Raw genomic sequence first — 25,578 nt, forward strand, 5'->3', positions numbered from 1 at the left:
GCAGAAACTTTGCAGGCCAGAAAAAAGTGGCATGATATATTCAAAGTGCTGAAAGAAAAAACCTCTAACCGGCAAGGCCATCATTCAGAATAGGAGAGATGATAAAGAGTTTCCCAGACAAAAGTTAAAGGAATTCATGACCACTAAACCAGCTCTACAAGAAATATTAAAGTGGACTCTTAGAGTGGAAAGGAAAGACTATAAGCAGGAGTAAGAAAAGTAGGAAGCACAAAAGCAGTATTAAGTATGCCTATAAAAATCAGTCGAGGGATTCACAAAATAAAAGGATGTAAAATATGACACCATACACCTAAAATGCGGAGAGAGGAGTAAAAATTTAGTGCTTTTAGGGGCGCCTGGGTGGCACAGCAGGTAAGCGTCTGCCTTCGGCTCAGGGCGTGATCCTGGCGTTATGGGATCGAGTCCCACATCAGGCTCCTCTGCTGGGAGCCTGCTTCTTCCTCTCCCACTCCCCTGCTGTGTTCCCTCTCTTGCTGGCTGTCTCTATCTCTGTCAAACAAATAAATCTTTAAAAAAAAATTAGTGCTTTTAGAATGGGTTCAAACTTAAGTGACCATCAACTTAGTACTCACTGCCATATGCATAAGATGTTACATACAAACTTTATGGTAACCACACAACAAAAGTGGTAATAGATATGCAAAATAAAGAGAAAGGAGCCTAACTTTATTACTAAAGAGAGCAGGCAAACCATGAGAGAGGAGAGCAGGACAAGAAAGGAACAGAGAACTACAAAACAAAATAGCAATAACTACATACTTGTCAATAATTACTTTGTTTGTAAATCAAGTGACATAGGGTGATGGAATGGATAAAAAAGCAAGACTCACGTATATGCTGCGTACGAGACACTCATTTCAGACCTAAACACTCACACAGTCTTGAAAGTGAAAGGATAGAAAAGCATTTATCATGCAAATGGAAGTGAAAAGAAAGCCAGGACAGCAATATTTATATCAGGCAAAATAGACTTCAAAACAGATGGTACCAAGAGACAAAGGACACTACCTAATCATAAAGGGAACAATCCAACAAGAAGATAACAACAATTGTAAATATGCAGCCAACATGGGAGCACCCAAATACATAAAGCAGCTCATAACAAATATTAAAAAAAAAAAAGTAATCAACAGTAATACAATAGTAGTAGGGGACTCTAATACCCCACTTACATCAATGAATCATCCAAACAAAATCAATAAAGAAACAGTTGCTTTGAATGACGCATTGAACCAGATGGATTTAACAGATATAATCATCTTAAAACAAATACACATTCTTTTCAAGTGCACATGGACCATTCTCCAAAATAGATGTTAAGCCACAAAATAAGTCTCAACAAATTAAAAAATATTGAAGTTATACGATGCCTCTTTTCTGACCACACCACTATGAAACTAGAAACGAACCACAAGAAAGAAGTCTGGAAAGAACACAAATACATGGAGGTTAAGAAACATTACTAAACAATGAATGGGTCAACCAAGAAATCAAAGAGGAAATTAAAAAAATAGATGGAGAGAAATGAAAATGAAAACACAATGGTGCTAAATCTTTGGGATACACCAAAGATGTATCTAAGAGGAAGTTTATAGCAATACAGGCCTACCTCAAGAAGCAAGAAAAATCACAAACAATGTAACTTTACACCCAAAGGAGCTAGAAAAAGAACAAACAAAACCTAAAACCAGCAGAAAGAAGGAAATAATAAAGATTAGAGAAGAATGAAATAGAAAATTAAAAAAAACAACAGATCAGGAGATGGTACTTTGAAAAGATCAACACAATTGATAAATCTCTAGCCAGACACATCAAAAATAAAAAAGAAAGAGGGGACTCAAAATCAAAAATGAAAGAGGAGAGGGGCGCCTGGGTGGCTCAGTTGTTAAGCATCTGCCTTCGGCTCAGGGCGTGATTCCAGGGTCCTGGAATCGAGCCCTGCATCGGGCACCCTGCTCTGCTGGGAGCCTGCTTCTTCCTCTCCCACTACCCCTGCTTGTGTTCCCTCTCCCACTGGCTGTCTCTTTCTTTAATAAATAAATAAAATCTTTAAAAAAAAATGAAAGAGGAGAAATAACAACTGACATCACAGAAATAAAAAAGAATTGTGAGAATATTATGAAAAATTATGTGTCAACAAGTGGGACAACATAGAAGAAATTAGATAAATTCCTAGAAACATGTAACCTCCCAAAACTGAATCAGGAAGAAACAAAAAATTTGAACAGACCAATTACCAGCAACGAAATTGAATCAGTAATCGAAAAAACTCCCAACAAACAAAAGTTCAGGACCAGACAGCTTCACAGGTGAATTCTACCGAACATTTAAAGAAGAGTTAATACCTATTCTTCTCAAACTTTTCCAAAGAATAGAAGAGAAAGGAAAGCTTCCAAATTCATTCTCTGAAGCCCTCATTACCCTGATATTAAACAGATAAAGACACCACCAAAAAAGAGAACTACAGGCCAATATCCCTGATGAACATTCATGCAAAAATGCATAACAAAATATCGGCAAACCAAATTCAACAATACATTAAAAAAAAATCACTCACTACAATCAAGTGGGATTCATTCCCAGAATGCAAGGATGGTTCATATTTCCACATCAATCAATGTGATACATCACATCAATAAGAGAAAGGATAAAAACCATATGATCATTTCAAAAGATGCAGAAAAAGCATTTCACAAAGTGCAATATCCATTCATGATAAAAACCCTCAACAATGTAGGTTTAGAGGGAACATGCCTCAACATAATAAAGGCCACATATGAAAAACTCACAGCTAACATCATACTCAACGGTATGATAGACCTGTTCCGCTGAGATCAGAAACAAGACAAGGATATCCACTTTCACCACTTTTATTCAACACGGTACTGGAAATCCTACCCTCAACAATCAGACAAGAAAAAGAAATGAAAAGCATCCAAACTGGTAAGGAAGGAGTAAAACTTTCATTATTTGCAGAGGACATAATACTATGTATAGAAAACCCTCAAGACTCCACCAAAAAATTACTAGAACTGATACATGAATTCAGTAAGGTCGCAGGATACAAAATCAATATACAGAAACTGCATTTCTATGCACAAATAATGAGGTACCAGAAAGAGAAATTAACAAAACAATCCTACTTACAGTTGTACCAAAAATAGTAAAATACCTAGGAATAAACTTAACCAAGTAGGTGAAAGATCTACTCTGAAAACTATAAAACACTGGGGCGCCTGGGTGGCTCAGTCATTGTCTGCCTTCAGCTCAGGGCGTGATCCCGGGGTCCTGGGATCGAGCCCCACATCAGGCTCCTCTGCTGGGGGCCTGCTTCTTCCTCTCCCAGTTCCCCTGCTTGTGTTCCCTCTCTCGCTGGCTGTCTCTCTGTCAAATAAATAAATAAAATCTTTTTAAAAAGTGAAAACTATAAAACACCGATGAAAGAAACCGAAGATGACACAAACAAATTCCAAGACATTCCCTGCTCACAGATCGGGAGAACAAATATTGTTAAAACGTCCATACCACCCAAAGCAATCTACAGATTTCATGCAATCCCTATCAAAATACCAACAGCATTCTGCATAGAACTAGAACAAACAATCCTAAAATGTGTATAGAACCACAAAAGACCATGAATAGCCAAAGCAATCTTGAAAAAGAAGAACAAAACTGGAAATATCACAATTCCAGATTTCAGAATACACTACAAAGCTGTAATAATCAAAACAGTATGGTACTGGCACAAAAATAGACACATAGATCAATGGAACAGAAGAAAGAGACCAGAAACCAACCCATGATATGATCTATTAATCTTCAGTAAAGGAGGCAAAAATATGCAATGAGAAAGAGTCTCTTCAACAAATGTTGCCGGGAAAACTGGACAGCTACATGCAAAAGAATGAAAGTGGTCCACTTTCTTACACCATACACAAAAATAAACTCAAAATGGATTAAGGACCTAAATGTGAGACCTGAAACCATGAAAATCCTAGAAGAGACCACAGGCAGTGACTTCTCTGACATCGGCCATAACAAAATTTTTCTAGGTGTCCCCTGAGGCAATGGAAACAAAAGCAAAAATCAACTACTGGGACTACATCAACATAAAAAGCTTCTGCCCAGCAAAGGAAACAATCAACAAAATTAAAAGACAACCTACTGAATGGAAGAAGATACTTGCAAATGACATATCTGATAAAGGGTTAGTATCCAAAATATATAAAGAACTTTTACAACTTAACACCAAAAAGCCCCAATAATCCAATTAAAAATTGGTAGAAGACATGATAGACATTTCTCCAAAGAAGATACACAAATGGCCAACAGACACATGAAAAGATGCTCAACATCACTCATCATCAGGGAAATGCAAGTCAAAACCACAGTGAGATACCACCTCAAACCTGTCCGAATGGCTAAAATCAAAACCATTAGAAACAAGTGTTAGTGAGGATGTGGGGAAAAAGGAACACTCATACACTGTAGGTGGGACTGCAAACTGGTACAGCCACTGTGGAAAACAGTATGGAAGTTCCTCAAAATATTAAAAATAGAATTAACAATATAACCCAGAAATCACGCTGTTGGGTATTTACCCAAAGAATCTGAAAACTTGGAAAGATATATGTTTATAGCAGCATTGTTTACAATAGCCAAATTGTATGTTTCAGATGTGTGTTAGATATTAAAGAAGCAACTGAACATACAAGTCTGGGTTTGTGGGAGTGCAAGAGGATTGGGAACCAGTGGGGCTGGGTAGGTGCAGAGGTGACGGGACCATGGTGTCTGAGGGGAAGGTTTTCAGAGGACATGCAGTTACTGGTGATGCTCAGAGATGAGGGATGAGCATGGGGGTGAATGGCTGAAGTGGGGTTGAGGTGAGTAGTCAAGGAGCAGAGGCTAGATGCTGGAGGGATTGTCCCCATTGAAGCTGCCAAGGGATTGAAGGGACTGAAGTCGCCAAGAATGGTGGCAGGAGTAGAGGCCCAAAAGAAGACTATACAAGAAGCCACATGGTCACAAAGGCAGGTGCTTCCTGACAAACATTAAAGATCTTAGACTTCCCCCATGACCCCACAAGAGGGGGATGGTGGGGAGGAGAGAGCTAGAGATAGAAGGATATGTGGGTGTGGGAGCAAGGCATCTGGGGGTTCCTGTCTGTCCCGAGCCCCAGCGTTCCTAGGATGACACACGGCAGCCGGAGCAGAAGCCAGATGGGAGGCTGGTTGGGAACGCTCCAGCTTCAGGGTATTGCTACTACCAGAGGAGGCCGCTTTGAAGTCATAAAAGTCTGTTAGGACAGGATGTCTACAGAGCTTGTGGGAGGGAAGGGGAGGAAATTCCTGGAGGAAGACAGATGACGAGGAGGAAGGAGGGGCTGCACCCTCTGAAGAGTCACTGCTCTGCAGGAAGCCCCAGCTGCTGGGAGAAAGCCTGCCGCAAGCTGGCATCCAAGCCTCTGGCAGAGGGGGAGAGGGCCGCTCTGCTCTGACCCGAGACGTGGGCACAGCCTGTGCATCTGGCTAGCTCCCTCTAGCAGGCACCTGGGACGCCCTGCTGTGAAGCTCTGCCAACCTCTCCAAGGGCCTGTGGCTCGCAAGAGGTTTCGGCCCCTGGTGGGATGGCGTGAAGCCTCAGGGAACATTGTTCCCAAGCTTGCCTGAACCTTCAGGAAAGATTCATCAAGGAAGCAGCAGCACCCAGTCCACCTCTCACAGAGCTGCCACAGGTGACAGAGAAAGTGGAATTTTCTTGAGAGACTCTAGGTTCAGACAGATGGTCCCCCGAGACTTTGCAGGAACCAGGCTGGGAGGATGAAGGACACATGCCAGGAGAATGAGGCCAAGGGAGACAGAGAAAGGCAGGCCCCCCACATCACTCGGGACCTGCTTAACCGCTTCCTCTCCCTCCAGCTCAAGATTTTCAGAACATCTGTATTGTTTCTACTTACCACCGACTTGCGAATGCTGACACGAGGCTTGGGGATGGGTTTGGAGGGTTTGTTTTCAAAGCTTTCTGGAAGTGTAGAGGAATGGCCCCCTTTTCTTGCTTGTAGTGCGAGTTGGTAAGCAACTTCAAATGCCTGTCCCAGTGTTAGGATGATTTCGTAGGCTAAATTCTGCAAGAGAAAAGAGAAAAGCATTTACTATGGCATACCGCAGGTTGGCCAAGTTGAGTAGCTGAGGAACACTGTGGGAGGTGAACTGGCAAGGACCTTGAACTAGTCCACCTGGTGTGGCAGTGAGTCAGTGGAAATCTGTGAAGAACAGGAAACCCCAGGTCCAATCTAGAGTCTATATGAGGCATTAGCTAGCATGCGATGCATTGGCTGACAGCCACGCTAAGGAGCCGACCCCCAACTTCACCCTATGGGGAGCAGGCCCACACCCACTGGCCCCAGGAGCCTATTCCATTCAGAGACTCCCTCATGGGCAGCTGGTCTGCTCCCAGGCCTTGGAAGATAAGGGGTTACTACGGTCCTTCATCTGAGTTCTGGAAGCGCCTCAGCCGTGCTTGTGACGACGAGCCCACACACTCCACAGGAGGTGTTCCTGAGAAGTTTGGATCTTTTTACCTCAAACATCTGTGATTCAGTGAACATCTCTAAAGCACAATCAAAATCTAATTTAGGCGGAGGAGAGAGGCATTAGTCATGCTGGTGTGGTGTCTCACAGTTACAGCAGCCAGCATGCAAACAGAGCCAATTATCCATCTATTTCTTGAGGCGCTTGCTCTCCCTGTGGGTCCACTCCATATTTTATCATCAAATCAGCAAGAGACAGGAGATTCTGTCAGGCCCAAATGCCATGCCAAGCAGTGACTGGGAGAAAGGTTCTTTTCTTCGGACCTTCAATCACTTCCTTCAAGACGACTTCTAGCTTTCTTTTCTCTTCTCCAGAAACGTATCTTTGGTTTCTGCCTTCTCTTCCCAGCACAGCTCCATCTGGTCGTCTCTCACTGAGAAAACATGACGTTGTCTAACCCCAGAGAGGCAGGGTCTTGACAATGCCCCTGAGGTCACAGCATACCAAACAGGTAGACGCCTGTCAGTCACAGAGAACTTTCTTAAAATCACTGCACCAGCAGAGAGCAGGCACGGTCTGTCTCAAGTTTTCATTCTGATCAGTGTCCCTAGAATGTCTATTCATTTTTCAAAACAGAAATGGCATTCTGTTTATGTGCTTTTCCAACTATGGCCCCTACCAATCTGGCTCCTCGAAATCAAGCCACAGAATAGCTCAATCCCCATGATGATGGGGAGAACCGTTTGGGTTTGTTCCCACTTGATGAAGACAGTGAAGGAGAAACAGGCTGGCTTTTGGAGGCCATGTGGAAGAGGCCCATGGGTTTGTGCACTGACCAGATTTCAGATCAACGCCAGGCTATTGTGGTCTTAGACTGAAGGAGGGAAAATGCCTCCGAGCTTGAAATCTGTTTTGACAGAGGAGGTGTCTTCTCTGAGTGACGTGTTAAGAAATGATGGCCCCACAAGACAGACGTGTGCTTGTTGGAGACACTGAAACTTGCACAGCCAACTGAGCACTTCCTGCAATGAACACTGATCCCATGTTTGCCTCCACGGATGAGTCAGACTAGTAAATTAGCAGTGCACCGACAAATGATAGTGGAGGAGGGCTGGCAGACAGCTCTGGCCATCACTGCACAAAGAGGGCTGAACCCTTCGACTGCCTACACTTGGCACTCACGTCATCGTCAGCTTTGCCTCCTAGCGCGCAGAAGGGACCCCTCTGAAAGGGAGACTGGGGCTTTTGACTTCTGTAGTCTCCATGTGAAGTCATGGGCTCTTGGTCTTGTTCAGCACGACTGTGGAGCTGGCTGATGTCCGTCTGTCAGAGCTATGTAGCAGATAGTCATGCTCTGGGTGGGCAAATGGACTAAGGGAAAGATGGCAGATTCAGCAGTTCTATAATGTTCAGCTTTTAGCTACTGGAACAGTGGAGCTTAATGAGTGTGAATTCCTGTATCATTAACCTAAAAACAAATTCCTGAAAGTGAGATTTACTTAAAGCTCCAGTGTCATCAAATGAAAGTCAAAGAGGCTCATTTGAGCAAGTGAGATTTTTCACATGACTGTTATGGGAAGCCTAAAGGTTTTTGAAAGGTACCGGGTTAGAAGCCCTGCTTTTTCATTTTTAATTAGTTCTTGGTGTTAGGAAACTGCTCAAATAAGACACTGAGACCAGACTGTGCCAAACGGCCTCTCCTGGTTTGGCTTCTGTTCTTGAGTCTTGCTTTTCACTTGATTTTCGAATGCTTTAGAGTTTTTTCCTTATAATTAGGTATAGTAAAGAGCTGGACACCGTTACCTTTCCTATCTCTTCTGTCACCTCAGTGTTTGAGGTCTTGATTCTGAAAGCCAGGGAGGGCCCATGGGCATGAGGAGCAACTGATTCTGATGGGGCTGGAGTGCTGAGTACTGACACACCAGGGCCCCTGAGGGGAACACTCATCAGATGGACCTGCAGACACGTGTGGAGATGGGGAGGAAGATTCATTTCTCCCGCCTCTCCTTAGTAACGGTCCCACTATTTAAATGAGAGGACAGTTACTGTGAGGGTAGGAGTTTCTACTAGGACGAGACCAAAAGTGAATACTGCAGTATCAGAGAGGCTGAGGTCACAAGCCTCGCCTCCTCCTGTGAGCCAGGCTTGCCGACCCCGGTGATGCTGGCTGGCATTGAAGAGCTAGAGATGCTGCCCCCAAACCTGAAGGCCCAGCCACTCTCTGCTCGCAGCTGCGGGGAGGCCGGTGCCCGAGACTGTGCCTGACACACCGCAGGTGCTCAGTAAATGCACGCTGAATGAATGAATGAATGGGCAGCCAAAGGACAAACTAGAGAAACAGCCCTACTACAGGTACACTACAGTTACCCTACATACAGTACAGATATACTATACAGCGGTATGACTCTCGGAAGCATAGCTACCATTAAGTAAGGACTTTACAGGTGTTAGGAATTGAGTGTGCCAAGCACTAGATTTATCTAAGTATTACCACAGTTATCTGCAAAATACCATTATCCTTATTTTATAGGTGACGAAATAGAGGTTCAGAGAGGTTAAGTAACTTGCCTGACATCACAGAGCTAGAAAGTCACAGAGCTGTGATGTGAACCAGTATTTGTGGCTCAAAGCCCATGTTCTCAACTCTACCCACATGTGTAGCTTGTTCCAGGATGGCTGCCATCAATTCTGCTGCCCTGTGTACATGCCATGACCTTCTCCTAAGAGGGTGAGTCTGTTTCTTTACCTCCTTGAATCTGGATTGGCTCTACTGACTTTCCCAATTAGCAGAATGTTGCAGAAGTGACATGCTGGGACTTCCGAGATTTGGTTGTGAGGAGCCTTGTAGCTTCCATCCAGGCCTCTTGAAACACTTGCTCAGAGGGAATCCAGCCATGTGTAAACATTTGACCACCCCGAGGTCACCGTGCTGTGCGAAGGTCCAAGCTAGCCAGAGGCAGAGACCGCCTGGTAGGAAGCAGCAGTTGCAGTCATCCCAAACTTGCCTCCAGATACACAGCGAAGGAGTCATCCTGGACATTCAGTCTCTGGGAGACGCCGCACAGGGAGGACGCAAGACTGCAGACAGATGGCCCCAGTAGAGCTGTCCTAACATTAGCAGCCCACTGAGCCACCCCAGCAGAGGCCCGAGATTGCTGAGCAGAAAAGGGCAGAACTGCCATATTCTGCCCAAATCCATAACTCACGGAATCCTAAACCTAATGAAATGGATATTCTTCTATGTCACTAAGTTTTGGAATGGTTTGTTAAGCAGCAACAGATAACTGGAACACCATGTGATGCTAACAGCGGCTGGCTCCTATTTAGGCAGCAGAAGGAGGAACTGCCAGCCTGGGAGCTGGGATGGACAGTATGTAGTCCTGGGGAGTCACTCCTGGAACCACCCCACCCTTAGCCCTGGCCGTGGGGAAGCTAGGAGTCCTGTGACCCGTCCTGGTCACAGCATCACAGTAAGCACTAAGGTGTCCCTTCACACGTTAGCCCAAACCACGGAGCTGGAATGTCCTTCTAAGTTGGCACAACCATTTACTCATCTCTAGTCACTGCCTCCCTTGAGCATAAATTCAAACTCCTTTAACTTTACCTTCACTACTTTACATCTTTCCAATGATGTAACCCCACCTGTCTCTGTTTCTTCCCTTCCTGGCTTACTGGAAAATACCTGCCTTGGCTTCTCCAGCATGAGTCTCTTTCTAGAATCACATTTATTATGGCAATTGGCCTCGAGCATTTTCTACCTTACAAAGACCACCACTGAAAGCGGGTAGCCTGTGTTTGCAGGCATGGGGGATGATGACTGGGGACAGCATGCTCTAAGCCTCATTTTTCTTAATTTAAAAATGGAGATAATAACATGCAGTAGTGACTTCACTGGACTGATCTGAGAATCACTCACGATTACACTTAACCAACGACAGTTTCAGCGACATTCATTACTTTCTGTGTGCCATATAGCGCAGGACATGCTTCATTCACGTGGACTCTCTCACTGAATCCTAACAACCACCACCTGTAGGGGTTATTAATAACCATGGAGCTGTTATTCCTATTTCACATGTGAGAGAATTCAGCTCAGAATGGTTAAATAACTTGGTCATGAAGCCAGCACCTGGCAGAGCTAGGATTTGAATCCAGGTGTTGGAAGGCCCTGCTCTTGACCACTATAGCTTAGAACTATAGTTAAGATAAATGACTTCTGCAAACTGGTTAAAAAAAAAAAAGCTTAAAAATATTAAATACAGAAGCTCCTGGGTGGAGGGCATCTTGACTAGGGTGAGGGTTCCTACAGGTACACAATTTGCTTGGGTCTCACGCCAGGACCAGTGGAGAGACAGCCTCCAGACAAAGGGTGTCCTCTGTGATTTCCTGTGATCCATCATCACAAGGATTCTCAGCCGGCGGCAGTGCCCCTTCCATGAGGAGGGAAGCCGGGCAACACTCTCTCCAGCAGAGGCTCTTTAGGAGGAAGGCAGGGAATCCCGAGTCAATGGGCACAGCCACCTCAGGGAGAACATCCCAATCTCTAAAGCCCTTCCCTTCTCCCCTAGGGATTCTGTTCTGTGAATTAAGAATTGTTACATTAGAGGAATTTGCAGAGCCATCATATTTTAAGGATAGATCTTAATAGTAATCAAGGGATACAAACTTGTTTTTTTTTGCAAACTGGGGCTGTGTAGGCAAGCTTGCATTTACTGTGAGTTCAAGGCAGTCAGGACTGCAGTTGACCACCTTGGATACCGACTGAGCGACTTCCATGTATCAGGGCCGAGTCCCTAATGCCTGGCCCGTGCCTGGCCTACAGCAAGTGTCCAGGAATGCTCACTGAATGATGGGGAAAAGGGGAGGCTCATGGAGGTGTCCTTCATTGTCCTGCATCCTAGTCCCTGAGGCTGCACCCAGCACATTGCTCAGTTTGGTGTTAGAAAAAGTGCAGCAGAGATGTGGGCAATCTGTCCTCTAGGAAAAATTCTGGTCACTCAGGTATTTATGTTAACTGATGCATCACTAGGATTCTTTTATGCTTTTTTCCCCTGCTTTATCCTTTTGTGTTTTATTTGAAAAATTAATACTTATCATTTCCATAACCTGATGATCGTTATAATAAAGGAAGAAGTGAATATGTTGAATAGTCAGCTTATAAAGGAAGAACCAGCTCATAAAAATTAGAAATGTTTAAGCACACTGTACAGTAAATAAGCTCTCACCACAAGCACAGAACACTGGCAGGTGGAATCGAAAATGACTATCCCAGTAACTGTAGCCCCAGCCTGCATCCCATCCCTCCTGTGAGGGGTTTCCTTCTCCCTTCCTTGTTGGAAACCTCCAAACAAATTCGGGGAGAGCCCGGTTCTTGACCCTGCTTGCCCCTGGGAATCCACTGTGTCCTTCTTGTCCAACCAGTCTGGGATTCTGTTTGGGGTGTCCCACTGTAGGGGTGCCTTTTGGTTCTGTCCTAGCAATAAGCTTTATCTGCATCATCAAGAGGCCTGGAGGGGCAACTGTGGAGGTGGCCCAGGATGGGACAGGAAACAAAAGCATTCTTTCATTTTTAGAAGAAAAAAAAAAAGCCCAAGCATTTTTGATAAAGTAGGGGCTTGAACATTTTTTAGGCTGAAGGATTCAGCCTTGCATATTTGCCAGAATATTCATTATAATGTTTTAAATTTTCATAAATAGGGGACTAATTAAATACACTGCATAGATCCACACAGTGGAACACTAGTCAGCCAATTAAAATGAAAATTGAGTCATTTAAAAAAAACTGGTTGAAAGACTAAGTAAAAATACATGGATGTGTACAAACATAGATGGTATCTATGTGCATAGAAAACAGGGATATATATTAAAATGTTGTTAATGGTTATCACTGAGTGTTGAGATTGCGGATGACTTTTTGTATTTCTTTGTATGTTTTGAACTTTATTCAAATGAAGATGAATAATTTTAGTCATAAAAAAGAATAAGCTTTTCCATTTTGATAATTAAAAACGAGAAAATATTCTAGCTCAAAAACAGTGTACTTATTCTTTACCCATCACCTTGGGGTTCTAGGTGCCTTTTCATTCTTTGGCAGAGAGGGCTGGAAACTGTTCCAAGCAAAACCCAGGCCCTATTTGCAGGTGTTACTCTGGCTTGCCTCCATGTGCCAGAGGGGCTGGCCATCCATTTGGCCAAGAATCTCATTTAGCCTCCTCAGTTTTCACAGTGGATGTCAATTCTAACATCTGCTCAGCTGAATTTTAGAATACTTAGCTCTTTCTTTAACCTGGAGCCCCAGTACCTCTACCCCAGGTACAGAGCAAAGAGCTGAGCCTTCTGCTGTCCAAGTTCGATCAAGCGCAGCTGAAAACCTGTATGTGGGCGTTGACTTACAGGCACGCACTCAGCCCACTCTCGCAGCTGTGCTGGGTTTTATACCTGCACCGCGCTGGACCGCCTGTGCCCGGACCGTACTCTGTTTCAGCTCGCAGGGCTGATGAGGCCGTGCTAGCAGCGACTACCACGTGACATTGCTCACTGCGCCCCAGGGACCTGCTCAGTGCCTGATGTGGGTTAGCTCACCCTCACAGTGACACTCCTCATACAGCTACCTTGTAAAGCGAGAATCACCACCCCCAATTTTATGTGCGAGAAGCTCAGCATTAGTGAGTTTAACTTGGCCAAGTTCAAACTGCTAGGAAGGGGCAGAGGCAGGATTCAAACCCAGATCTGACCTCAGATGAGCCAGTATTTCGGGCCACAGGGTTCCTGCCTTCTTGCTTTCGTGAGTCTGCCGGTGTTCCACTGTCACTGAGGCGCCTGAAAGGAAGAGTCTCGTGTTCGGGAGATTCACTGTATGAATGTTAGTAAGATGCTATCGCACAATACTCTGCCATGGAGACCCAGGACAAAAAGTTCTTCCAGAGTACAACTCTGTGGTCTGCATATCGATGTGAAAACTTTCCCCTTGGTGTTGATCTTCCTTTTAGTAGGTCTTGTCCCTAGTTCAGATCTGTGTGTACCTAAATTTCAGACCTATCACACCTCTTTATGGAAGCGGCCTTAAAATACTTTACGGAAACAGATATGGTATAAATGGTGTCCATTTCTTCATGTAAACATTTGTTTGAGAGCTCACTTTGTTTAACCTGTTATTGCCAAAATGGCTGACCGGGCACATCATGTGTGGCCTTCTCATCTCCATGGGGAGAGAGGGCCCTGCTGGCCCAGGCTGGGAGGCTGCTGTTTACAAGTAGACCGTTCTGGCCTACCTACTGGCGTTTTCCATTAGCATTAAAAAAACAACTACCACATTTCAGTAAGTGCGTTTGAAGGGACATTTTAGTTCCATAGCCCCAGAAAACTACAGGCCCACACCTGGCTGTTCTTTGGCCTCTGGGGCTCAGCAGAGGCTACCCACACCTGAAGAAGATGCAAACACACGCAGTCAAGGAACGGGCTGTGTCTGCGCATGGAAGCCCCGGATGGGGCAAAGGGGCCAAGGGCATTATGAGGAGCCTCCGGTTTGCTACATCAACGTTGGTGAATCGAGACCATGCCTAGATCACCTGAATGGGCCAGACCCGCCATGGGCTACCCACCTATGGAACCCATCCCCGCCACTGAGATGGCACTGGGACTGGGGGCTGGTCCAGGTGACCTGGAGGTCCCTTTGTACCCTGGGGGATCCAGGACTGTATGATTAGAAGCTGATGCCTCACCTAGCCAACCATGGATTCAGTTTAGAGATGTATGTGAATTGACACCACGTTAAATAGCAGCATATTACGCAAAGGCCAGACTGCCGGGCTCGACAATCTATCAGCCAGTGCCTAGAGATGCGGTGACCAAGGGGCTGGCCTTCATCTCACAGGATGTCCTCGTGGCAACAATCACCCCAGAAACGATTCCAAAAGGCCAAGTATTTTTGTCTATTATAAAATGGCTTTGGCTTTTGGCAAAACACCCTTTTCCCATCTCTCACATCTGGCTGGTGAGTTACTTCTCATCCTTGAAGATTCACCTGGGGCATTCTATCTTCTAGGAGTCCTCTCTTAATCCCCTTTCCTGACCCCCAGGTTCAACCAAGTGTCCCTCCTCAGGCAGCCCTGCAGCACCTTGACACGGCTCTACTTACCGCGTGGTATTTACTAGTATTTTCTCTTTATAGGTCCGACCCTCTCAGTTGGTGGAGCTCCTTGAGGGCTCTAGTCTCATCTGACTTTGTGTCTTTAAGGCTTAGGGTACCTTAGGTGCTCAACAAATGTTTGTTGGAAGAACTGAAAAAAGGAAGCTGCTTGGTAGGTCCCTAAGATCAGAGGACTTGCACTTAAGGGTTAGAGAAGGGTGAACATGGACGGCAGAGACAATTCTTGCCGCCTCTCTTCTCTCCCACAGGCCGACCTGAGTGCACACACGCCAAACCAGTACAGGCAATGCCACAGGGGCCTGAAGACAAAGGAAAGTGGTTTTCAATCTGGGTCCTCAGTGGGGTCTCCAGAAAGAAGTCACATTTCTTTCTTGGCTGTATTTTGCTTGTACTTGTTTTTTAAGGCCTCGGGTAAGCTTCATCTACAAGTTGCTTCACCCACGTCTTGAGGCAAAAATAACTCTGAGAATATTCTGAGCATATTCACAGAATTCATTGACATCTCCTTAACTCTACCTATAGTTAGTTCTCTCAAGTACAAGCCAGAAATCAATCTTGATAGATTATATTTGTAGAAATAAATACTGCCCCATCACAGGTCTTACGTTAGGCATCTGGTCCAGGGCTGACATGTTGGCTGGTCAACGTGCAGATAGCCTCTTTAGGGCTGATTTCAGCTCACTGAAAGAATCATGACGTTAATATTTTCCCCTAACTATAACAGGGGTACATGTAGACAATTTTTAAAATATATAAAGAAGAAAACAGAAAATCACCTATAAAATTCTGCTGGAATATAGCCAATACTGCATTTTGGTTTATTTTCTTTTTACATTCATATATATATATATATATATATACACACATATATGTATATATATACACATATACACACAAATACTTTGATATGCTATATGAATATGTATGTGAATTTAAAACAAAATTAGAATCATACTTGGTGTGTGGTTTCAGAAGTTGCTTTTTCACGCAACATTAAATGATGAATGGCTTTTCCTGCTGTTAAATGTTCTTCAAAAACCAGATTTTTAAAGGTGGCAGAGCATCCCACCATTACCTGCTACAGTTTAACCTCACGCCTCACCCTGAGTACCTGAGTGCGCACTGGCTTAGCACAGACTTAACAAGGAGTTTGGGCCCTCCTCCCCAAGACAGGACTTGCTTTCTTGTAACGTTCCAGGTTCACCATGGCGGTCACGCACCTGTGCCCCGTGGTCACCCACCTATCCTCATGGAACCACAGCCTAAGTTGGCTGGATAGCAGGCCTCGGGCAGCCATGCTGGAGGACTGGCTTGCCAGGGCAGAAGAGAAACACAGTGATCTTTTCCCTGTTACTTGGCAGGGGTTTGGAGAAAGGGTGTCAAAAGAGAGATTTGCTAGGTTTCAACTTCTCCCTCTTCAAAAGTCAAAGCTCCCGGTGGAACAGTAACCCCGCCACTAACTTGTGATGCCTTTGAAAAGGGGCACTTCCCAAATTCAAAACCCTTTTTATTTTAACCCTTCTCATTGAAAATCTTTCTCAAATGCACAAGTTAATCTCCTTGGCTTAATAAACACAGTAAATATAAATGATTTTTTCTTGCTTATCGCAGATGTGTGTCTAATGCCCTGAGCTCACCACTGCAAAGTGAATTAATGAGTTGTCATGCCTCCCAACTTGTCACATGTTCATGCAAACTAATCGTTCAGCTTCCAGCCCGAGCACGCCTCCTCCGGGAGCCCCAGCCCTGCTAGGTGCTGGCCCAGCTCCAGGATAGCATGGGTGGGATTTTACTGCAACTATTTGTTATGTCCCTACTTCTTCTACTGAACTACGAGCTCCTGGAGAGCAGGGACCTGTGCCTAACTCATAGCAGGCACTCAATAAATGTATTTAAATGGACTTCGATTTTTTTTCCCTCAAAGTGTGGAATACTGCTGCAGCAAACACACGCTGTATATGAAAACCTGGGACATAAATCCTCATACAGGTTCTGATGACAAGAAGAACACAAACACCACGGCAACTGCTACTACTCCCTCTCCTGTCCCCAGCAGCTGAGAATGACTGAACGCCCTGGGCTGGAAATGGACACGTAGTAGCTCATTTAATTCTTAGCATAGCTGTAAGTGCGGAGCACTGTCGTTCACCTCTGCTTTGCAGATGAGGAAACTGAGGATTCGTTCTTGGCCAAACTGTAAAGCTAAGAGGTGCTGACCTGATTCTAAAGGCCACACCTCTAAACGCGACATGCGACTTAGTCATTCAGGAGGAGGCTATATTATATGAACACATGTACAAAGGCGGCCAATCTGTGAAAAAAAAAAAAATGCCAGAAGGTCTTTTGCTCTAACTTCACAAAAAATGGGATTGATTTAAGGCACTAATAACACCCATCCCTCCCTCACCCACAAAAAATAGGGATGAGAGAGAAAAAAAAAAGAGTATTATTCCTTGAATATCCACCCACCTTTGACTTTGTGACTTGGTTAATTCTCAATGATTTATGCCAATGGAGTTGAAAGATAAAGACAAATGCACCCTGACAGTGTTAATTTATTCCTTTTCTCGGTGAGGGAACAGGTGGTGGTGTATAAGAACCACTGGGCTTTTCTCTCATCTATGGAACATAAAACTAGGAAGATCGGTAGGAGAAGAAAGGGATAAAGAAAGGGGGGTAATCAGAAGGGGGAATGAAGCATGAGAGACTATGGACTATGAGAAACAAACTGAGGGCTACAGAGGGGAGGGGGTGGGGGAATGGGATAGACCGGTGATGGGTAGTAAGGAGGGCACGTATTGCATGGTGCGCTGGGTGTTATACGCAACTAATGAATCATCGAGCCTTACATCGGAAACCAGGGATGTACTGTATGGTGACTAACATAATATAATAAAAAATCATTAAAAAAAAAAAAAAAGAACCACTGGGCTGCCAATGCGCCATTTTTAAATTCAACTAGAGCCCCTCGCTGCTCTTGGGAGCAGGATTCTTCCTGACACTGACTTGCTGAGGAGTTTCGCCGGCCAGGGGACGGCCTGGGTTTTGCTGTCGGTCGCTATTACACACGGCAGACAAGCCAGGGGAGGTGTTACAGTTCCATCCGAAGGGCTCTATGCACTTTCACATTTTCTTCTATTGCCATGTACTTTCACAGTCTCGTGGTCAAAGAGGTGGAGGGTGACTCTCGGTGGAGAAAATGAGAAAGAACGAAAGCTACCACCGAGCTGCACGTACAGTATTAATTTAGCCGTCAGAGGCCAGCTGGCGTCAACAACAACAGCAACCGTTTTCTTGCACCAAGCTCCCACTTTGTCGGACAACCTCTGCGACGTCAGTCATAAATACGTCTCGTCGGGGACTTGGAGCTACCCCACATTCTACCGTTTGCAAACGGGTACTACGGGTGAAGGGCGTCAAAAGGTACAAACTCGCGGTTACGAGTTCTGGGGGTGTCATGGGTAGCGCGGTGCTACAGTTCTCAACACCATCCTGTGTATTTGAAAGTTGCTAAGAGAGTAGATCTGAAAGTTCTCATCACAAGGGAAAAAACTAACTGCGAGGTTGCCGGACAGGAGCTAGAGCTGTTCTAGTGGTCACTGCACAATATACACATAAATCATGATGTGGGGTACCGAACACGCATACACAGTCATCTGCCAACCGCATCTCACTGCAAGTGGGAAAGAGAGGGGGGCTCGGGAATTTTACTGTCGTTAAACAGATGAGAAAGCCAAGCCAGAACCTCCTAGCAGAGGCAAAGTCAGACGCTGGCGCAGGTCCCGTTGGTCAGGACGGTGCGGCTGACTCTACCGTCCTTTTCCCTCTGTGCTTTGGCTTGCTGGTCCGTGCTGACGGCAGAGTACTATCAGCTGCTATCACACAGTCCACCAAACATGTCTGCCTGCGTGCCGTCATTTCTGCTTCTCCAGCTTAGTTCCTCTCGTGGCCCACATTCAGCCAAGAAAGCACAGGAAAGCGGGAGCTTCGTCTCCCACATCCACCACCCACCGGCGTCATGACTTCGACATTCCCTGCATATTCCTGAGCCAGCCTGAGCCACACCGCGTGCTGCACACCGAAGATTACAGAACTCGGGAGTCGCACGTAAGAGAAAAAGGAGCACAGTTAAAAATATCAGACTGCAAACATATTCTTTAAAGAGAAATGAGAATTCGCAAGGGTCTAGCAACAGTCATGGCTTTTAATGCTATTTAAAAAAAAACTTTCATATTTTATAACTACTCAGTAAGGTCCTTTCTTGATTTTTGCAGTAAATCTGGTAGTCCCACAGAGCATGCATTAAAATCTTTCTGACCTACCTACCTCATTCTATTACTTAGAAATCTAGATTGAGTGAACAGTATACAGAATATGACAGGTTCCAAGTTACCTTGGTTATATCTGTTTCTTACTCATAGTGTCCTTCTAAGGATGATCACTGCAGCTTTGGGATCTGGTGGCCAATGAAACACTCATCCCCCTCCCTGTACCCCCCGCCTTGGCAATTCTAGCTGCATGGTATTCCCCTTCGGCCATCTGAGATCATGACACATCCTTTTCTACCCAGTCCTACGGCTGCCTCTTCCCCTAAGTTTTCACTGCCTGGAAGGTGGGATTTGGGAAGACGCCTGTTCTGCAGTGGATGAGAGGTTTTCTCACTGTCATGACAGTGAGAGTCTAGAATGCAAGGAGGTCAGGTGCTTGCCGGTAGGTACATACCAGCTTTTCTCATGGGAACCTGCCCCCTAATTCTGCGTTTGCTCCAGTCTTTTTATTTTCACCTACCTGTCATCTAAAACTGAAACTATCACAAGCTGAATTTAGGATAGATTCTAAGTAATGGAAACAGGCTTAGAGATCCTAAAGTATAACATTTGCTAAAGTATGTTCTGTAGAATGCCACCCCTGCAAGGTGCTCTCCGAAAAAAGCTCAACAGCCAGATGAACTCGGGAGACATGGCGCACTCCACCCCCTCCCAGCATCTGAGCATATTAAAGCCTTGGTAACGTCCCTTAGTAAGTGAACTATGTTCAACTCACATGGTAGATCTGTGGGGGGACTTGGGCCTCCCTTCCCAGACCACAGGACTTCTGTGGGAAAAATACTCTGAATTTCAAATCTAACTCTCCATAAACTGGAAGCGTTCTAGACATCACCGACTTTTCTCACTGACAGCAGATAATCATAAAAACATTTTTTGACCTGTAAAAGCTTTACAGGGTCAAAGCAGCAATAACTTTGCAATAAAAAAATGTATATGTATGCATACATATCAGCTAAAAGATAAAATGTATACTTAAGGCATTCTTATTTCTTCTTCTTTTTTTTTTTTTGCCATTTGGGCAAGCCTAGGAGAGTGACTCATATCAAAAAAATTTTAAGGCTTCCAGACTGGACTGAATATTGAACTGTGCTATATAAAGATACAGAATCCATGCTCAAAAAGGCCTTTTTTTTTTTTTAGTGCAAGCCAAGCTTGTTGCATCTCAAAATTGCTCAAAGGCCCAGGTCAAGGCTGGTGGTCTTTGTAACTATTTTGGAAGTTAGACAAACTGTGTTCACCTAGAGAGGATTAAAATGGTGGATTTGTGGTATATGATGAAAATCCCTTGGAGCTGATACCAGAATCCTAAGCCTGTGAAGGTCTACCGTAAATCGAACACCTGGGTGAAAAGATAAAAGATGAGGCAATTCTCTACATGCTTCCAAATGTATCGGGGACATCATGTCAATCCTAAAACTAAACAGTTGACTATTTTCCCCTCCATTTCGCCTCGGTATTCTGACACCACACATACACTGCCAAAAACTCAAGGGGGCCGATGGCTCATAGGAATCATTTTTAGTTTGAATATAGGACAATGTTTGGGGTGTGATCACAAAGGCCAATTATATATTACTTTAAAAACCAATTTAGAAAGAGATGCCGCAGTAGTCAAGGAAAGTCTGGGATTCATCCTGAAGGCCATCACGATATTAAGGCTGACATGCCGTGCGAACATTGCATGGAGGCAATAGACCGTTCTAAGGCCTGCAGAGTCAATTATTTTCTTTCTCTTGTTTCTATTTTATTTATTTATTTATTGCTTCTATTTTTTTTTCAGTCCTTTTACAAGAGCAGTGGGAAAACTCTGGATCATAAACATGCTTGTGGCAGATCTATTTTATGTCTTTTAGCAGAAAGGGGACCGGGCTGTCGATTGTGATGTCGGTAGGCAAGGAGAGGGAAGAGGTGGGAAAGGAGCTAACATCGAACACCTGTTATTTATGACGCAGTCTCCATATGTTCCTTCATTTCGATCCTGATGAAAACCCGTGAGGTACACATCCCTGCACCTGGTTTATAGACAAAGGAACTCAAGACTCAGAAAAGTCCTGCAACTTGTCTACGACCAGGGCGCAGGAAGCAGAGCTGGGCTGTGAACTCTGATCTGCCTGTTCTTTCTCTGACACTAATCCAGGTGCCACAGTGAAAGGTGTTTCACGCAAACCAAAATATGCGTGGAGAGAATGGAATTTTGCTGTTTACAGAAACAACGGCATTTCACAAGAACGGTGAGTTGTGTTTAAGGCACCAGAAACCTAATGCGGAAATGACTTGAATCAACACCATCGATCTCATGCAAACAGACACAGCCAGATATTCAGAGCAGCCTTCAAGGGCTTTGCTTTGTAGTTCTTACTCTTACCACATACCACTTTTATATTATTTTTCACATACCTCCCAAAATAGAAGGGATTTTTTTTTTTAAAGACACATGAACATTCTTTCCTGTTTTCATTCTCCAAAAACTGAAAGAGATGAGCCCCTGCAGCATGACACAAATGCTCTGGGCGTGAGCTGATGTGCCTTAGAACGGTGTGTATTTTGGATTATGGGTCTTTGGTGCTTGGGCGTTCGCCAGAGCTGACAAAGCCTGCTCCAAGAAGTTTCACCCAGGACACTGAACTGTGAGCTGGCTTTCCAAGAATACGTAATACTGCACTTACTGTGCAATTCTTTAAATATGTATATGTCAAACACACTGGACAGAGCAGTACTGCCAAATTAAAGGGACATTTTAGAATTCTTCTGATTACAAATTATTTCATGGTTGCAGCCATACTTGCCCTATCAGTTTCAAATACAGAATGCCCAATATACTGTATTAGAGAGAGCCTCAAGAATTTGTACCACATCGAGGGTATCTATCTACCTACCTTCAAGGAACACTTGTTCTCTAGAATTGCTTTCATTTCTCAAGTTTGTAATAAAGGGCTAATATTTAGACTAATGACAAACAGGACTGTGAGTGTTGTAATACTGTAAGTATGTCGTTACAAGACTAACTTCTGAATAAGCAAACAGATCAAGCCTTGGTGTTCCCAATTATTATTCGTAGGTGTCTAATTCGTTTGACTACTTTTCAATATAGGAGGCCGCAAATAACATATGGGGCACTGAAATCATTTTCCTTCCCAAAATCCTAGACGACTATACCCTACTATTTTAGAAGTGGCCACCAGAAAAACCAAGAGGCATTACTATACTTTGGTACCAAAGAAAGAAATTTATGTGTCAAATCTGAAAAGTGAAGTTAGTAGTGGAGCAATAGAAGTTTGGATACCAAGTAGAAGCGGAGTTCTAAATTTAATGGATGAGTGACAAGATAGAAAAAGCTCAGAAAAACCGAGTCTGCAAAATACCTTACGTTAGGCATACCTTAACACTTGATAAAAAGCCAAGTTTCTTTACTGCAAGTTGAGCTTTCAACAAACTGCAGGTACATTTGGGTCAATATTTAATTCGTCCAAAGACAGTACTCACCACATCAAAGGCAGTAAACACGTGACAGTAGTGGTGATTGGACTTCAAATCTTTTGTGATATAAGCAAATGTTGAGAGGTCTTCCGGGTCCTGCGCAGCACAGGAGATATTACGAATTTCATGCTCAGCAATTATGTTCTGGAATAAATGAAATAAATGACTATTGTTTTCCTTTGCAAACCAGCATATTTTAGAACCAAGGCAAATGACTTGGAATCAGTTGGCTTTCCCCTTTCTAGAATGTTCTAGACCAGCAACATTCAAAGTGATCCAACACACTATCTGTGGGCAAATGTATACCAGGTCTGGAAGGAATGTTTTCATTTAATTAAAAACAACCGAATGTGGTCATATCCTGCAGCAGTGGTTCTCACCAGGTGCTGTGAGCAGAAGCACTCTGGGTGGCAGACACGCTTTAAAAAAATAGAAGTTACTAAGCATTTTATGGTTTTCATTCCCCATATACACCTACCAGTAGGCAGGGCTGCCTTCTGCTAATAATGTCTGGAAAGGATCACCTGCCACATTCTGCATGCTGGGAGAAACTCTGTCCCAAAGAGCTCTTTATTTTTATTTTATTTTATTTATTTTTTTAATAATTTTTATTTTGTTATATTAGTTACCATACAGTACATTCCCAGTTTTTGATGCAATGTTCCGTGATTCATTAGTTGTGTATAACACCCAGTGCACCATGCAATATGTGCCCTCCTTAATACCCATCACCAGCCTAGCCCAATCCCCCACCCCTCTCCCCTCTGAAGCCCTCAGTTTGTTTCCCAGAGTCCACAGTCTCTCATGGTTCATTCCCCCTTCTGTTTACCCCCCTTCATTCTTCCCTTCCTCCTTCTACCTACTTTAAACCCTTCCCCATCTTGCTGCTTACTGTCCTGTGCTCTGCCCCTATTGCCCTGAAGCAGGCAGATAGAGAAGGACGTGGGCAGGTTGAAGCATCAAGGTGCTCTCTCTTTAAAACATTTTTTTAAAGGATAGTTGACACTTCATGTGACATTAGTTTCAGGTGTGCAATACAGTGATTCAACTTCTCTATATGTTACGCTAGGCTCACCACAAGCGTAGCTGCCATCTGTCACCATGGAATGCTATTGTGGTATCACTGACTACATTCCCTGTGCTGTGCCTTTTACTCCCATGACCTACTCATTCCATAACTGGAAGCCTGTATCTTCCACTCCCCTGCATCCAGTTTGCCCATCCTCTTACCTCCTTCTGACAACCCTCAGCTTGTTCTCTGTATTTATAAGTCTGATTCTGCTTTTTGTTTATTTATTAATTTTTTAAGTTCCACATGAGTGAAATCCTACGGTATTTGTCTTTTTTGATCTTACTTCACTTAGCATAATACCCTCTAGGTCCCTCTGCGTTGCTGCAAATGACAAGATCTCAGCCTTTTTATGGCTGTGTAACATTCCATTGTAGATGAATGCCCCCCCACGCCCCTTCCTTATCCATTCACCTACTGATAGAGGCTTAGGCTGCTTCCATACCTTGGCTACTGTAAATAATGCTACTGTAAACACAGGGGTGCATAGAGCCCTTTGAATTAGTGCTTTTCTTTGGCTAAATAGTAGTGGAATTAGTGGATCAAATGGTAGTTCTGTTTTTAATTTTCTGAGGAACCTCCATACTGTTTCCCACAGTGGCTGCACCGGTTTGCATCCCCACCGACAGTGCGAGGTGCTCTCTCTTGAAGAGTCCGTAGAGGCGGGGGTGGAGAGGTGGTATGAGCCGAACAACCGCACTGCATCATTCAGGTCCTGGATGTCCGGCCGGATGCCGGGCCCCGTGGACGACACCACCTCACGAACTACGCCGACCGTGTAAAACTATGAGTGGGTGCTGCGGCTGTCATTCTCATCTTACAGGTGGGGAAAACGGTACTCTAAGGGCCTTATGCAGGGCAGGTGGCAGAGGTAGGACTAAAATGTTAGGCTGTCTGATGATGGATCTCAGGCTCTTTCATACACTGCAGGGCCTCTCATCTCCACCGCCCTCTCCCTGGTTTAACAATTTCATTTTCTTCCCTCTAGCATTTCTTCATGCCATCTCCTTGCCAGCCCCCTCATCCCAACGTGCCTCTAAGAGTAACTGGTGGGAGGTAAGTGAAGAAAGGTTTAAGTACCAATATTCTGAAGCACAAAATAACCAAGGAGCATCGTGTTGGCTGCAAACCCTGCTAGAAATTTCTTTGGATACACAGATGTTTAAAAAAAAAAAAAATCACATAATTGTGCAATCCTTTTTTATCTTATAGTACCCCCCTTTATGGATTTTTTTGTAGTTGTCAGAGATCTAAAACCTTCAATACGTTAGTTATGCTAATTGCTTTTTAATTGCACAGTCTTAAATAACCTGTTGGCCATAAAATGTTCCACGTATACCCATCAATGCCTAAAAACGCTTACAAAATGTCCTTCCCTACCAGCACCCCCAGCAAGCACTTCATGTCCCTCGCTCTACTGAGCTGTGTGGTTGGGAAGCAATTACAGAATTAACACATAAAAGAAAATTAAATTAAGACGTTCTTCACTGTGGCCTGTATGTTGATGCTACGTGCAGCGCTGTCAAAAATAACTCAATTTGAAACTGGAATCCCATAAACAAATAACATTCTATTGCAAGATACAGTTTCAAAATAGAAGGTCATGATCTTCTTCTGGCATTCAGATAGCATTTCTTCAAGTAGAAAACTAAATAAGGAACTAGTGGGTCTTAAAATGAATTTAAGAATCTACAGTCTTACAGGGATGTTAGCAAGTGCTGAGAGCCTCTGCCGTCATCTTAATTGGGGGCTGCCATTACCTCAGGGAGTGTGGATCTGGTGTCACCTACCCAAGATCCACTGTCACCAGAAATAGAGCATTGGCTCCAGTTTTGTTTTGTTTTGTTTTTTAACTCAACTGGCATTTTGTGTTCCTGAGATCTTTTACTAGCATACGATAGATTGGAAGATCAACTTCTTGGGAAAGTATTACAGTGAAAAAATGCCCGGTGATTTTTATTACGCTGAAGTCCCTGAATCTTGCCAATTCACAAGATGTCACTT

The 25,578-nt window shown here is 44.1% G+C and overlaps 1 protein-coding gene across 15 annotated transcripts in view; it reads right to left on the minus strand.

Annotated features, from left to right (window-relative positions):
• Positions 1-25,578, minus strand: part of ANKS1B (ankyrin repeat and sterile alpha motif domain containing 1B) — a 1,051,872-nt gene that overhangs the window by 5,347 nt on the left and 1,020,947 nt on the right. For all 15 annotated transcript variants that reach the window (XM_040637361.1, XM_040637360.1, XM_040637359.1 and 12 more), the window contains 2 exons: positions 22,512-22,649; positions 5,978-6,145 (listed from right to left, as the gene is read on the minus strand). In XM_040637361.1, the coding sequence (XP_040493295.1) occupies positions 5,978-6,145; positions 22,512-22,649 (306 nt within the window). The remainder of the gene's footprint in view (positions 1-5,977; positions 6,146-22,511; positions 22,650-25,578) is intronic.

This window comes from Ursus maritimus, unplaced genomic scaffold (assembly GCF_017311325.1).
Source record: "Ursus maritimus isolate PB19 unplaced genomic scaffold, ASM1731132v1 scaffold_21, whole genome shotgun sequence".
NCBI classification, from domain to species: Eukaryota; Metazoa; Chordata; class Mammalia; order Carnivora; family Ursidae; genus Ursus; species Ursus maritimus.